This window comes from Cibotium barometz, chromosome 56, assembly GCF_041138505.1.
Source record: "Cibotium barometz isolate CiBa-2024 chromosome 56, ASM4113850v1, whole genome shotgun sequence".
In the NCBI taxonomy this organism is placed as follows: domain Eukaryota; kingdom Viridiplantae; phylum Streptophyta; class Polypodiopsida; order Cyatheales; family Cibotiaceae; genus Cibotium; species Cibotium barometz.
In genome coordinates, this window is record NC_141101.1 from 31,411,161 (window position 1) to 31,426,036 (window position 14,876).

At 41.2% G+C, this 14,876-nt stretch overlaps 1 protein-coding gene across 1 annotated transcript; it reads left to right on the forward strand.

The window, feature by feature from the left end:
• Positions 1-6,230: 6,230 nt before the first annotated feature.
• LOC147607122 (uncharacterized) lies at positions 6,231-7,395 on the forward strand. The gene is made up of 2 exons (XM_086791302.1): positions 6,231-6,362; positions 6,520-7,395. The coding sequence occupies exons 1-2, from the start codon at positions 6,360-6,362 to the stop codon at positions 7,393-7,395; spliced, it is 879 nt and encodes a 292-aa protein (XP_086647428.1). The 5' UTR covers positions 6,231-6,359.
• Positions 7,396-14,876: the final 7,481 nt, after the last annotated feature.

The following is a 14,876-nucleotide window of genomic DNA, read 5'->3' on the forward strand; positions in this document are numbered from 1 at the left end:
ATTCCATCACGGATTTTGTTACCATCCAGAAGAAGTTGGTATCTTTGGGCAGCAAGGCTACTGATGAAGAATTTGTTTATCGGCTCCTCACGAAATTGCTTAAAACATTCTCATCTTTCTTTGATAATATTTCACTTTCTTCCCTCTACTCTTGATCTACATACTGTTGTTGGTATGCTTCAAAATAGAGCTACGAGAAAGAAAACAAGCCATCTAGGGGTTCCACTAGCAACAAAGTTGTCTCTAACAATCCTTCTCATAAGGATCTTACTTGCCATTATTATGGTCACAAAGGTCACATTCAGCTAGATTGTTTTGCAAGAAGAAAAGAGAAGGTGCTTCTTCAAATAAGCCCACCAATCAAACCTCTCCAGCTACCAGCCAATCCCATAGATCCTCTTCCACCAAGGAAGTTATCTTCATCATCATTGATGAGACTCCCTGCTCTGCTGCTGCAGGTGCAACCTCACGTCGTACAAATTGGGTGGTTGATAGTGGGTGCATTACTCACATGACTCATGATAGGTCCATTCTAAATGAAATTTGTCCCAGCTCTTTGAAGGTGTCCATTGGTGAGCCTTGAGATTGCATGGGTAACATTCTACTTAACTCTCCTCTTAGATAGCCTTCTACCATACGAGATGTGCTTCTCTTGTGTGGGTTCCCAAGATCACTAGCAATCTTCTCCTTATGTTTTGGATTACAAAGAAAGGCTACTTCATGTAGTTTGACAATTTAGTTCTTGAGATCATTGCAGCCATCACCTTACATATTGTTGCCATAGGGGTAATCCTTACAGGTTGAAGGACTTTAGTGGCTCTTTGAATGAGTCACATTCTCATTGTTGCTACAGCTTCTTTAAAGCTATCATGCTTGGATACAACATTGGGGTCTAAGCATAGTATGGTGGAATACTATATGCGTTATATAGCCCCAATTTATAGCATAGCTTTAGTTTTCACATAACAATTTTAAACTATTTTGTGAAAGAGCTATATAGAAGAGGCTATTACTATAGGAAGGGTTGCCAACTTCACTACTAGCAATAACCAGTGTAGGAAGGCCACTACTAACAATAATGAGCCCACAATCATTTCAAACTCGTTTGGACTATGGTGTGACTTAAACGTTATCTTCCTTGCTGCATATTCTTGCTCTGTGTTCGTTCTACTGTCTGTGTATTCCTGCTCTACATGTTCACTGGATAGGTTTGCTTGTTTACCTATTGCACACATGCAATACATACACACACACACAGTTTGCACATTGCGAAAATATTGTAGGTCTGTCTCTCTCTCTCTCTCTCTCTCTCTCTCTCTCTCTCTCTCTCTCTCTCTCTCTCTCTCTCTCTCTCTCTCTCTCTCTCTCTCTCTCTCGGAGTTGTTATTCAACACATCTTTGTTCGAATCTCACTCCTTCGTCGGATAGATCATATTTGGTCTCTTGGGATTGTTCCTACGATGTTAAAAAGTGATTCTTCATCGGGTGTGTGAGTAAATAAACAAAATGGACTAACCTTTCTATCACCCAATGTGTGGTAGATTGGTTAGTTCATGGAGTTATTATTTAACACGTCTTGTGTTCGAATCTCACTCCTTCGTTAGATAGATCATATTTGGTCTCTTGGGATTGTTCCTACGACGTTAAAAAGTGCTTCTTCTTCTTCTTCTTCTCTCTCTCTCTCTCTCTCTCACACACACACACGCACACGCACACAAGCTTGCCTGTATTTCATTAATCTCTCTCTCTCTCTCTCTCTCTCTCTCTCTCTCTCCTGATTGTGTTCATTCAAGAATACGAATGCATGCAATGCTAAATCGGTGTTTTTTTTGGCATGTGGTGCAGCGAAGGATGGGAAGGTCCGGCTCTTCAATGAAGTCACAAGCTTTTGTTGGGAAAGCAGAGGGAAGCACATCCATGATCAAGGAAGTTGCCCCACCTCACTACAAACAAATTTGTCGCTATGCACAAGACTTTCATGAAGATCGGGATCTTTCCATGGTAGGAGGAGTGAGTTTAACTTTAAACCGAGCATGCATGAACCGAGCAGAGACAGAAACCGAGCATGCAAAGATCGAGCGGAGCAGTAAAAAAGAGCAACACGAAGAGAAGTGATAGAATTCAACCACTATAGAACCAAAATCACACCTCTTATCTACTCTAATTGTTTATTGAAAACTCTCAAACCTTACTTACAACAACACGACTTGAAGCGACAAAAAAACACTCCATGCATGCTCAAATTTGATAATTAAACCATATGATAGAGATTAAAAGACCCGAGGTTATCAAATTTTTCAAACCAACCCATACAATACTCATAGTCTTAGCACAATAGTCATTGTCTTAACACAACACCAAAAGCTCAATACACTTCACACTCTCTCTTCTCCACACTCATCATCTACAAAACAACATCCCACTCTTCTCCCTTTATTGGTTTTTGTCTTGATATCATAGGAGGCATCCTTGCTCATCTCCCTTGCAACTTCCTCCCCGCATAACATGGTAGTACACTACAATAAGAATTTTATAAACCGCATTTCATTAACATTTCAAAGAACATGGCAAAAACTCACACACAAAAGCATATCATCCTTCCTAGAGTGCATATAATGTCCTAAATAAGTCAATAATAGTAACCTTGACAAACCATGACAAAACACAAGTCAATAGTAGTAACCATACTAATCAAAAGGGCAGCCATATCATCCACTAGCTCACTCTCTGAAATCTCCTCGTCTGAGCTGGACTGATCTCTAGTACCTGCAGAAGGTCCCTCTACCAAAGGTTGTAGAATGCGACCACCAACAATGTCAGGGTCACTATCAAAAGAATAACAGGGGCGGCCACGCATCAAAGTGGCTGTACCACTACCCATCTCCAAAGCCAATCCTCCGGGAGGACAAAGAGCCTCTAGAAAGCATCGCACAAATCCAGCACTCCACTGCACACCTGATCTCAAATGTGCCTCCTTGCCAGCCTCCAATACCCTCGCAGTATCTAGCAAATAGTGACGAATGACATGCCGCGAGAACTGCACACCATGATCATGTCGTAATGTGGCACTCTCCTGAAGACGTAAAGAGGCCATGTAGCCTTGACGTCGTAGCATGTACAAGTAGAAGGCATCCATCTGTCGCACAATAATGACAAAAAATAGAGACATGTCACAAACTAATCAAGAACAACAAAGCACCAAGAAAACTAAGTGTACAATAACCATGTCAACAATAATGACAAAAAATAGAGACATGTCACAAACTAATCAAGAACAACAAAGCACCAAGAAAACTAAGTGTACAATAACCATGTCAAATACCTCTACGGTAATACCCTCAATCGTAACCTCATCCATGAAGGCTAAGTCCTCAACTATGAATCTACACACAATCTCCAGCTCACACCGTGGGGCATATTTCTCCACCCACGAGGGAGAGTCCCCTAACAGAAAGAAATACATTTTTAAACATTGACAATTACCTAACAATCTTATTCACGAGTACCTAACAATCCTATTTACATATTTCTGACTCAAAGAATCACCTGAAATGGAGGCAAGACAAACAACCCATCCTGAGTCCGCCAAACAAGGTGCTGCCACTCCAAGTCCATGCGGAATATGATCCTCCGACACCTTGTTCCACAATGGAACATCGTCTCGTCCATGCGTAGAGTCCATGGGAAGATCCAAGAGCACAAAGTCAGCAGCTCATGCCACCGTTTTTTTCTTTTTCTTATACTCCACCCCCAATTTATTGATTTCAGAAAAACATGTATGGATCTTTGCATAATCCTCATTTCTATTAGAGGATGCAAAATCCTTACCCATAGAAATATAATCTCCACATCCAAATGAAAAGATAGAGCGATCCAAAGAAGCCCCCCCTTGTATGGACAAGAGTGGCACATATTCTTTTTGGGATGGTGGTCTAGGATGTGAGGATGGACCTAAATAATCATGGCAAGTCTAATGAATGAACAACAAGCATAACATACAAAACAATCGACTTGCGTATATCCATAAAAAGAAGCATACCACTATGAAAGCTACCATGCATACCAACATCGAGTGGTGGTGAATTGTCATCAACAAAAATTTCACAATCTAAAACAAAACAAACAAAGAAACATAAATCTTTATTTTACAAGAAAGGTATATAAAGTATCCAACATAGAGAGCTAGCCTTCTCTAAGTTGCATGAGACATGAATATGCAAAGTGAAATAAGTAAAAGTCACATGTACTCTGTGTCTCACTAACTTGAGCTTGCTTGCCCTTTTGAGCTTGCTTGCCTCTTTGAGCATGCTCAACCCTCACTACAAGGGATCGGGCTCGTACCCGCGCTCCTAGCCCGCTAAAAATGACTTGTGAAAAAAAGTAGCGGGCCCATGTATCATCACGGCCAGAGACATGCGTGTAAAAGCGCGTGTATAGGACTGCTCAGACGCGTTCATACACGGGCGTATATACGCGTTCTGTCAGTTTAGATGCATTTAGACACATTGATACAAGCGTCTATACACGCATTTTGTTACTTTAGATGCGCTTATACACGCGTATTTCTCAGGTTTGACGCGTTTATTGATAGCCTCTGATTTCGTCACCAAAAAGGCTAAAAGATGCGGGGTTTTTATCACATTGTCATTATCTTGTCCATGTTTTTGAGGCATCTATGCCTAGTTGTATCCTTGTTGTTATCATCTATGTAAATGTGCTTGGCTAAATAGCGGGTCCGCATATCACAAGCCAAAGCATATAAACTCTTTCTTGTGTGTTGACAAGTCAAGCCATAATCCTTGTACACATTTGAAGCCATAACCTAAGGTCTAAAAGTATGTAATGTTTTTCAAAATTGAATAAAGAAAAGAGGAAAGAGGGAGGACGTGTGATCTTGGGAGGTGTGGGAAGTTGCAACCAACTTTTCCTTTATCAACCCATTCACGACTTCTTTTCAACTCTCTTGAATTTGGCACAAACTCTCTTTCTTGGTTCTTGCTTCCCTGTGAGCTAATTCTTTCTAGCTATGGAGGGAGAAGATGAGGATGAAGAAGAGGATGATTTCATGCCTATCTTCTGTGTGCCTAATATAACCTAGGTTTAGGGTTTCTTTGTGTGTGTAAGGCTATGGTTTCTTAGAGAGAGAGAGAGATAATGTGTGTCTGCCATTCTTGAGTGCATCTTGAGTGATTCTTGCAGCTTTCATGGCTATGGGCTGAGCCCCCAATGCGTATATATATTTCGCATGTTTAGAGCCCGGATTTGTTACAAATTTGGTGTGCTTGGAAGTACAGTCATTTGGTGCATTCGCCGGGAGATGCTAGCCACAAAGCTTGCAGGAAAGAAGATGGCTTCGAGAGGAAGAATGTGGTGCTGTTGGACTACGTGAACAATTTGGAGGCGCAGCTGGAGCAGCTAAAGCGAGCTTTGAGCACAGGGAGGGGCGCCTCAAGACCGACAAGAAGGCCCTGGAGGAGGAGCTCGCGCAGTGGGAGGCTAAGCTGAAGGCCGACAAGAGGGCCCTCGAGGAGAAGTTCCCCACTTCCTGCTATTTCTTTTCACCTCGTTGGGCTATGGCTGGCATCCTTTTGCACAATGCAGGCGGGGACCCCTTCTTTGCGTCAACCATGGAGCTCTCTGAGAGGCGAAGCTTGCCGATGCATCCCACAGGTCTCATTAAAGTGAAGGGAGACAAACAATGCATCTGTTGGAAGGATCCAGAAAAAGCAATGATGCTTTTGAGGTCCAGTCTAATGAAACTGTCCGACTTCAAAATGTGCCTGCTGTTCAGACTGATTATTTAACTGATGGGGATGCTGCAAAAGATGGCCAGAATGATCAAAATTCAGGCTGGTTTGAAGTCAAGAAGAAAAGCAGGTCTAGCACAAAGTCTTCTATGCACAAGTCTACTCCTATCAGCAAAAAGCCAATTGAACCACCAGGGAAGGCCAGAGCTTACACAAGACAGGATAGGAGAGAAGACTTACCATCCACGAAACAGCAAAAGATCTTGGGTAGCTATCAGGATGCAAAAGATGGAGCTGGATGTATGTTTACTGTAGTGGATAACATTGAAAGGTTGCCTGTATCACCATCAGCTGATCAAATGGTGCAGCTTGGAAAGGGCCCTAGAGAGTTGTCAGGACACCAGTTTAGTACAAAGCTAGTAGATACTCCAAAGTTTAAATGGGGGAACCTGGATGATGAAGACCTGGCACAAAAGCTACCAGTGGAGGATCGATTAGAGAAAATTACAAAAAAAAGCGTGCTCCTAAACCATCATCAAAGTGGAATGACCAAGAGGGAAGACTCGACCATATCTCTGGAAGGAGGAAAGTAGAGCTCTACAAAGGAATTAAATGGTATAAAAAGTGAAGATTCAGGGAAAGCATTAGCAGATTACCCTCACACACCAGAAATATCATATGTATCACATGCCTCAAGTAAAAGAGACTGTAAAAGAGTTTCATGCATTGCAAATAACAGCTCTAGGGGTTAATGATGAGATGCAGTGTGCAGGTTGCGAGTACATGGAAGGGAGAGACAGACACAGATGTCTCGGAGGATTCCCTAAGTATGCATGACCTGATACCCCAAGTTTTTCATGGGTTGGTACAGGGCCAGTATAGTGATGATTTGGTGGAGGCTTGGGAAAGTCAGCTTGCAAGAAAACATTATGATGCTAATCTTTTGGATAAAGACTTTGATTGGGATCACATAGTTTTTTCAGATTTACCAATTTGGGATCCTGAGCCTCATGATGCTGAGATGTTTGGGTTCTTTGTCACAGTAGCTACTACCAATATTATGGAAGGCATATCAGATGCAGTTCAACAAGGTGATGTTCATGATGATGGCGAAGTAGCTGCAACTAGGGGGGATGATACAGATCTTCGTTGTGGTCAAGAGGAGCATGCTTTTATTTTGCAGGATGATGAATTTCTCGCTGGGGAGGTTGCATGTGCATGGCAGCGAGAGAAGAGTGGAGATGTCCAAAGTACGATGTCACCAGTGTATGCAGTTGGGGAAGTTTGGAGAAGCCAACTTGCAGGAGAAGGTCAAGACTTGCAATTACGAGGTCCTAAGCTCAAAGATGATGTGGATAATGTGGTCCTTAATTCCACGACCATTCTTACAATTCTGAATGGAATGTTGTCAGATGGGCTCTTTATTCATGATGTAGTGGTTGATGGTGCAGTCCCGCAGGACAGCATGGCCAATTTGCAGATGCTTTCATCGGTGGTCACTATGGCAGACATGTTCACTGACCTTTGGGAATTCCTTGAGAATGTAGGTTACAAGCACTCATATCACACTTGTGAGATGATAGTGAATGCCATTGCAAGTCCGGAGGGACATCATCTGGCAGGAAGTGATGGAGGTCTCCATACATAAATGTTTCCTTGTGGACAAGGAGTATAGCCAAGCTTTGACCACTAACAGTGGAGTAGATGCAGAATTACAGAAAACTACAGTCAACATGATTGCCATGTTGGCGCAAAGGCAAGCAGCAGTGGTGCTGCAAAGAAAGGTTGTACCAGAGATAGTGCAGTGGACACAACTCAAGCAGGGGTGGCTGGATAGCCAGAAGGCCAAAGAGATGCTGCTATACAATGAGCACAACAGGGCCATGAAACTAGCCGGAGCACAAGAGGAGAAGAAGTATGATGCCCTTATGGTCGCCATGGTAGCAGAGAGAGAGGCAGAGGAAGAGAGGCAGGAGAGAGAGATCCGAGAAGGCCAGCGCGGCGGAGAGAAGCAATAGCCTATGTAGCTCAGCTCAAAGCGGCCATAGACCGACAGAAGTTTGAAGATGATGAGGTTGATGCAACCATCGAAGTCGAGGTGGATGAAGGGTGGCAGATTTTCATGAAGATGTTGTGTGAGGGAGAGCTTATATGTTTATATCTATTGTTGGGGATGGTGTTCGATGTTGGGAGTTGATGTTTTTTTCTTTATGAAGTTTGTGGGTTTGTTGTGAGCAAGAGGTTGTTGTTGTATCTCCTTATCCTATGTGTTTGGAAGATGAAGTAGTGTAGAAGTAGGAGATGGAGTAGGAGTTTAGAGTTTGGGGATGTTTGGGAGAAGTTTGATGAAGTGTTGATGTTTTTTTGGGTTGACTAAGTTTTGAGAAGTGTGGAGTTGAGGAGTTTTTTTGAAGAAGGGTGTGAAGAGAAGTGATGGTGGGGTTTATTAAGTATGCTGAATAGTGGGATTCTTCATCAATTTGTTGTTCGCGGGAGCTCACAAGCTAAGTGTGGGAGAAATGATAGCCTCCGATTTCGTCACCAAAAAGGCTAAAAGATGTGGGGTTTTTATCACATTGTCATTATCTTGTCCATGTTTTTGAGGCATCTATGCGTAGTTGTATCCTTCTTGTTATCATCTATGTAAATGTGCTTGGCTAAATAGCGGGTCCGCATATCACAAGCCAAGTCAAGCCATAATCCTTGTACACATTTGAAGCCATAACCTAAGGTCTAAAAGTATGTAATGTTTTTCAAAATTGAATAAAGAAAAGAGGAAAGAGGGAGGACGTGTGATCTTGGGAGGTGTGGGAAGTTGCAACCAACTTTTCCTTTATCAACCCATGCACGACTTCTTTTCAACTCTCTTGAATTTGGCACAAACTCTCTTTCTTGGTTCTTGCTTCCCTGCTGTGAGCTAATTCTTTCTAGCTATGGAGGGAGAAGATGAGGATGAAGAAGAGGATGATTTCATGCCTAATATAACCTAGGTTCTTGCTTCCCTGCTGCTATGAGCTAATTCTTTCTAGCTATGGAGGATGAAGATGAGGATGAAGAAGAGGATGATTTCATGCCTATCTTTTGTGTGCCTAATATAACCTAGGTTTAGGGTTTCTTTGTGTGTGTAAGGCTATGGTTTCTTAGAGAGAGAGAGATAACGTGTGTCTGCCATTCTTGAGTGCATCTTGAGTGATTCTTGCAGCTTTCATGGCTATGGGCTGAGCCCAATGCGTATATTTCGCATGTTTAGAGCCCGGATTTGTTGCAGATTTGGTGTGCTTGGAAGTACAGTCATTTATACACGCGTGTTTTACAGATTATCCGCATATATACATGCGACTTTTAGCAGTTCTGACGCGTTTATACACGCGAACAGAGAGCGAAAAAAAAATCCAGAGAGTGCTATTTGGTGCCTGAATGCTGTTCCAGCATTCCAGCACCCAATAACACTCACGACGATGATATGGAACAAGAGCATCTTTACAAGGCTTCATCGACACCGGTTTTTGAAGGGTGCACATTCTCTATTTTACGTGCTTCACTTGAACTACTCAATATACAAACAGTTTATGGATGGAGCAATGCAAGTCTTGACGCATTATTGAAGTAAGCATTCTAACTTACAAATTTGAATTAGTGGTTTAAGGTTTAGGATTTAAGACTAATTATAATTGATGATATTGGATGCAGGCTATTATCAAACATGCTTCCAAAGGGAAATAGACTACCCACCTCAAGAGACATAGCGAGGCGCTATGTGACATCTCTTGGAGGATTGGATTATGATCGCATACATGCATGCGTCAATGATTGCATTCTCTTTCGTGGGACGCATAAGGATGCTCGACATTGTCCCACTTGTGGTGAAGCAAGGTATAGAACAGATATGAAGAGTTTTGATGTACCTCGTAAAGTCTTGCATATTGGACCTATCTTAAGATCAACCATCTTCTTGATCCCATGCACATCTTCAAGAATGTGGGATTTGGTATTTGGGAACATATTATTGGTAAACGAGACAATGTTAGCGTACGTGGACTTGCGGGTCGCAGGACGTATGCATCAAGCTTGGCCATGAGAGGTGGGTGGGCACGTTCGTCTTCTGCCTGCACCATGGATTATATCAAAGAAAGAGGAGAAGCAGGTAAAGCAGGCCATCACCACTTTGCGTACTCCCACTAGATGCATGAGATCATTGAAGGGAGCCTTTACAACCACTAAGAAACGAGGCGTTGAGCAACTATATGGGTTGAAGTCCCACGATTGGCACAAGATGCTTCAAGTAAGTGTTTTCCAAGTCTTGTACGTTGAAATTAAATTTTGTAATGCCATAAACCATACATACATGTGCGCAGTTCATACTACCTACTAGCATCGACCATTGTGCAAATAAGAGTTTGAAAAAATGTATTTATAAGATGGACGAGCTTGTGAGGTATGTAAAACCCATGTCAGATCACCCTTCATTATACCTTGAAAAATGAACGTGCATGAGGTATAACATACTATTTATTTATTTTTCAGATATGTTAGTTCCAAAGCAATTGATCTAGCCATGTTGGATGATGCGCGTGTTATGGCAGTGGAGGTGGTTTGTTTGGTAGAGGAGACTTTTCCGCGAACCATTCTCACAAGTCAACTACATCTCATTGTGCATTTAGTGGACGAAATCGCTTTATGTGGTACTGTGCATGCACGTTGGATGTTCTTCCTAGAGCGCTTGGTGAAGACCGTAAAAGACTTTGTGAGGCAAAGTGCAAGGCCTGAAGGAAGCATGGCCGAGGGTTGGTTGATACAAGAGTCTCTTGTATATATTTCAGAATTTCTTGGTCAGGTGGACAGCTCTTTGCCACGACTATGGAGCAATGAAGAGGACTTGAGGATGACCTCTATTGTGCCTCAAGGAAAAGGACAGAGTAAAGTAATTGACAGAACATGTATTGATGATCTCAATTTCACTTGCATCCTTAATAGTGATGTGATGAGCAGATGGGTTACAAGATATGAGGATGCAAAGACAAAAAGGCAAGCAGAAAGAGCTCTCTTTCGGAGGCAACATGGCTCTCGCAAGGCATACCCTAAGCATCTAGAAACACTTTCGAATGATATCCATGTTGATTGGTTGCATGAGGAAATGGAGAGAGTAGAGAGCGACAAGGGGCTGCATATCACGGCGGAAGAATGGGAATATGCACGAGGATGCATGTTAAAGGTACATAGAACTAATGTTTTGCATTAGTTGTAAGTGATTTGCTTTTAATATTTATTCACATTGCTTACACAAATATTGCTTCTATTTTGGTCCAGTGCACTATGTTCAATGCTATATGGTGTGAAGGCAAGCATTTTCGAACACAAAGAATTGATGAAAAGAGGAATACACAAGATTGCGGTGTCATTAGTAGCTTTGAGGGAGCTAATGGAAAAATGGATGATTATTGTGGCATAATCCAAGACATATTTAGACTTGACTTTCGTCGCTTCTTTGTGTATGTTTTGGATGTCAAATGGCAAATGAACGTGGTGGAAAAAGGGCCTGATGCAACGATAAAACACCATGCAAGTGGCTATGTAACTATTGACTCTACAAAGTTTTGGCAAACAAAGAAAGATAGGCTCGTATTGCCACAACAATGTGAGCAGGTATGCATTTTTTTACTAATGTGTTTCATGTACATATATATCTAAACTCGCGTACCCCTTGACTTTTGATATGCTAATTAATTACTGTAGTATGTCTATTTGAGTAGGTTATCTATCTACCAATGGTGCATGACATTAAATGGTGGTACCTCATCCCTATTGCACCACGTTCCAAAGTGATGTATAATACATTCACTGATATGGAGCATATGGAGGATGTAACAAGCCGCAATGAAGATGATGTCAAACATGCCAATGAAGATGTTGTGATCGATGATCAAGAAATAAGAGATGATCATGATAATGAGGATGAGCGTGCCATTTCTCATGATCATGAGAATTACCCTACCATTGAGGATGATGGTGATGTTGATGAGAATGATCAGGACATCGATACCATTATCAATGGAGTACAGAATATCGATAGTGGAATAAATTTAATCGTAGCCTTACAAATTGATCAAATGGATATTGATGTTGATCGTTTGGCAAGGATGGATCTTATTGAAGATGAGATCGAACCCTAACCAATCCGTCACTGTATCATTCTAAATTGATGACATTTCTATTGTATGTATTGTCTTTTAATTATCATCTCATATGCATGATTTATTTTTGAATATATTTCATTGTTGTAAATGCATGTAGTGGGATTGTGTAATGATATATACTGTAATGTATTATGAGATGGTTTAAAGAAAATAGTTCTTAATTTTGTAAAGGAATTCAGTTTTTCTTTACCAAGCGTGTATTAATGCGTGTATGGCAGCGTGTATTGATGCGTGTATTATTGCATGTATATAAACGCGCTTATACACGCGTTGATAAATGCAAATATACACGCGAATGTAAATGCCAAAATACACGCGCTCGATTCTATTCAAATACATGCGCGACCATACACGCGCTCGTAATTTATCGCGTGTATGAAACACGTGTATGGTAGCATTGTCTTGTAGTGCCTTTGTGCTTCCTTGCCCCTTATTTGATCACCTTCAAAACCACTTCTTTGTTAGAAAAGTAAAGCTCAAGGAAAGAGAGGAGACAGTTGTGGAAGCCACTTTACCTTGACTCTCAAACAGCCACCACTTGCACCCTTTCCCTTTGATTTTTGCCATTCCTCAAACTTAGCTTTCTCACTTGGCAATACATGGGGCGAGGGCATGTCAATCCACCAAGGGCATGTCTCAATCTCAAATGGTGAGAGAGCAATCATATTCTCCCCATACGTAGTGGACTCTTTGTTAGTGATATCCACCCATGTTTTACAAGCCTTGGGCAAATCAATAAGCAGCTTGAGGTCTCTCAAGTGCAAAAAATACCTGGAATATTCAAAGATAATTTATCCAAGCCAACACAAACTACACATTGCAATGTCAAACAAAAGGCATTAAAATAGAAAACCAACCGATAGAGCAACCGATAAGCGGCTGCATCAAGATGGGACTAAATAGGTTGACCCTCTTTTTTTTGGACTTTTCTTTAGCACCAGTTTTCTTAATGTTTCCAAAAATATATTTTCTACCCTCGTATCGTATGGATGCAAAGTAAACATGAAGAGATGGCTCATTGGGCAAATTAATTGGATGCTCTGTGGTAGCTGCTATTCTTATCTCTTGCTCCAAGAATGAAGTGCATTCTTTTCTATCATGTCTAGCAACAGTTCCCTAGACAACCACCTACAATGATAGAAATAATGAAAGGCACAAAAACATGCAAAGCGAAGATAATTTTTTACTATGAAGCATAGAGATAAAGCAAGAAAAGTGAAAAACTCTTACGCTCTGAACTTTGTGTTTGTTGATGGCATACCATGGGTATTGCGAACAGATCTTGAACTCTCAAGCAATCTCAACCAAGTTATCTTTTTCTCTGCACACTAACGGAAGAGATTGCTATCAAATTCAACTTTTCAATACCCACAATGGTGTCCGCTGAAGAGAAAACAAAGAATCTCTCCAAGGGATGGATTAATAATATTCAAAACCTAATAAATATACCAAAACCATTTCATATTAGTAGGAGACAAACACAACAATAATAATTTTAAACAAATCAAACATTGCAATACTTTTTGCATACGATCAGTGTACTTTCGTCGCAACTCAATGGAGATCTCCTTTTCTTTTAAAGCCCTCTCCTCCGCACTTAGACCTTTTGTCACTTCAGCTACTTTGGTCCTTACTTCCTTTTGAAACTCAACCTACAAAATTTTGGGGAAATCGTTGCATACCATACTTTCTAATCCTCTCATAACAAGAAAGAGCCCAAATATATATCTACCTGGTAAACAAGCTGGGCCAAATCCTCTCTAGTTAGCGGGATACCATGGGGGGATAAAGTCTTTGATTCAAGCTTCTTTTTGGCTTCCAAGGTTTTAGCCACATTAGCAGGTTTCTCTCGCAAATAGGATTTAATGTCACACTCACAAATATTTGCAGCATTGACCAATGTATCCTTCAGATTTGTGACTATGACTGCATGCTCATTCAAGCTTCCAAAAAAAATAAAAATTAAATACAGATGCATTTAATGAGAAGGATCACATGCGCATTGTGTTTTGAGAGGAGCTTACTTATTCATGCGAAGAAAGCCAGCAAGCAAGGAGACTTCACTGAGTCTAGTTGGATCAACAACAGTGCTAAAGACCCTCAGATGCCATTCTTTATCATCTTTATATTTCTCTGTAATGAGCTCCATCCAAGCCACTATGCGATGGTTCCCCTCCCACACATAGAACATTTTATTGGAAAGAAAAGACAACCCCTTCTTGGTTCTCAACTCATTCTCAAACTCTTTATCTATAGCATGCCACAGTGGGCATCCCATGAAGCCCTCATCTCACTTGTCACTGGAATTGCAACACCCAAAGGGGAGACAACAGAGACAATGAAAATACCCTTCTCTGGACAGTAAGTTTCACCCTCTAAGGCTATTTTGAGTAGCGAAGTGTCACTTCTCAAACCTCAAACCCTAGGGTATGGAAACATCCTACAAAGGGGAATGGGTGGGCACCTTGACACATCTAAAACCCTGCATTTAGCCAATACATCTCCACCTTTCATAATTTCCACCACCTCATTTTCCCCTTGCTCTTCTTTCTCACTACACATGGACTGCATACATGGACTGCATAGTGCTGCTAGCGGGTTGAGACAATACTTGTTCTTTTTGTCTTCTTTTAGAAACCTAGGAGGACATTAATCAAACACAAAACAAACAACATTTGAAACATAGAACTTAGAAACTGGCAAACTCAATATAAGCAACATAAAATATTCCCTAGAAAAAGCATACAAACAAGAACCTGGATAGGAGAGCAATCATCGCCGCCACTCTCATCTGCTGTGCTGTAGGACTAGATGCACACACTCCTTTCTCCTTGCTTGTTGGTTGAATTATAAATCATTAGTTCACACAGAAATATTAAGAAATCAAAGCTGCAACAATTGAATGTAAAATCTTACTGTACGAGACCCGAACTCC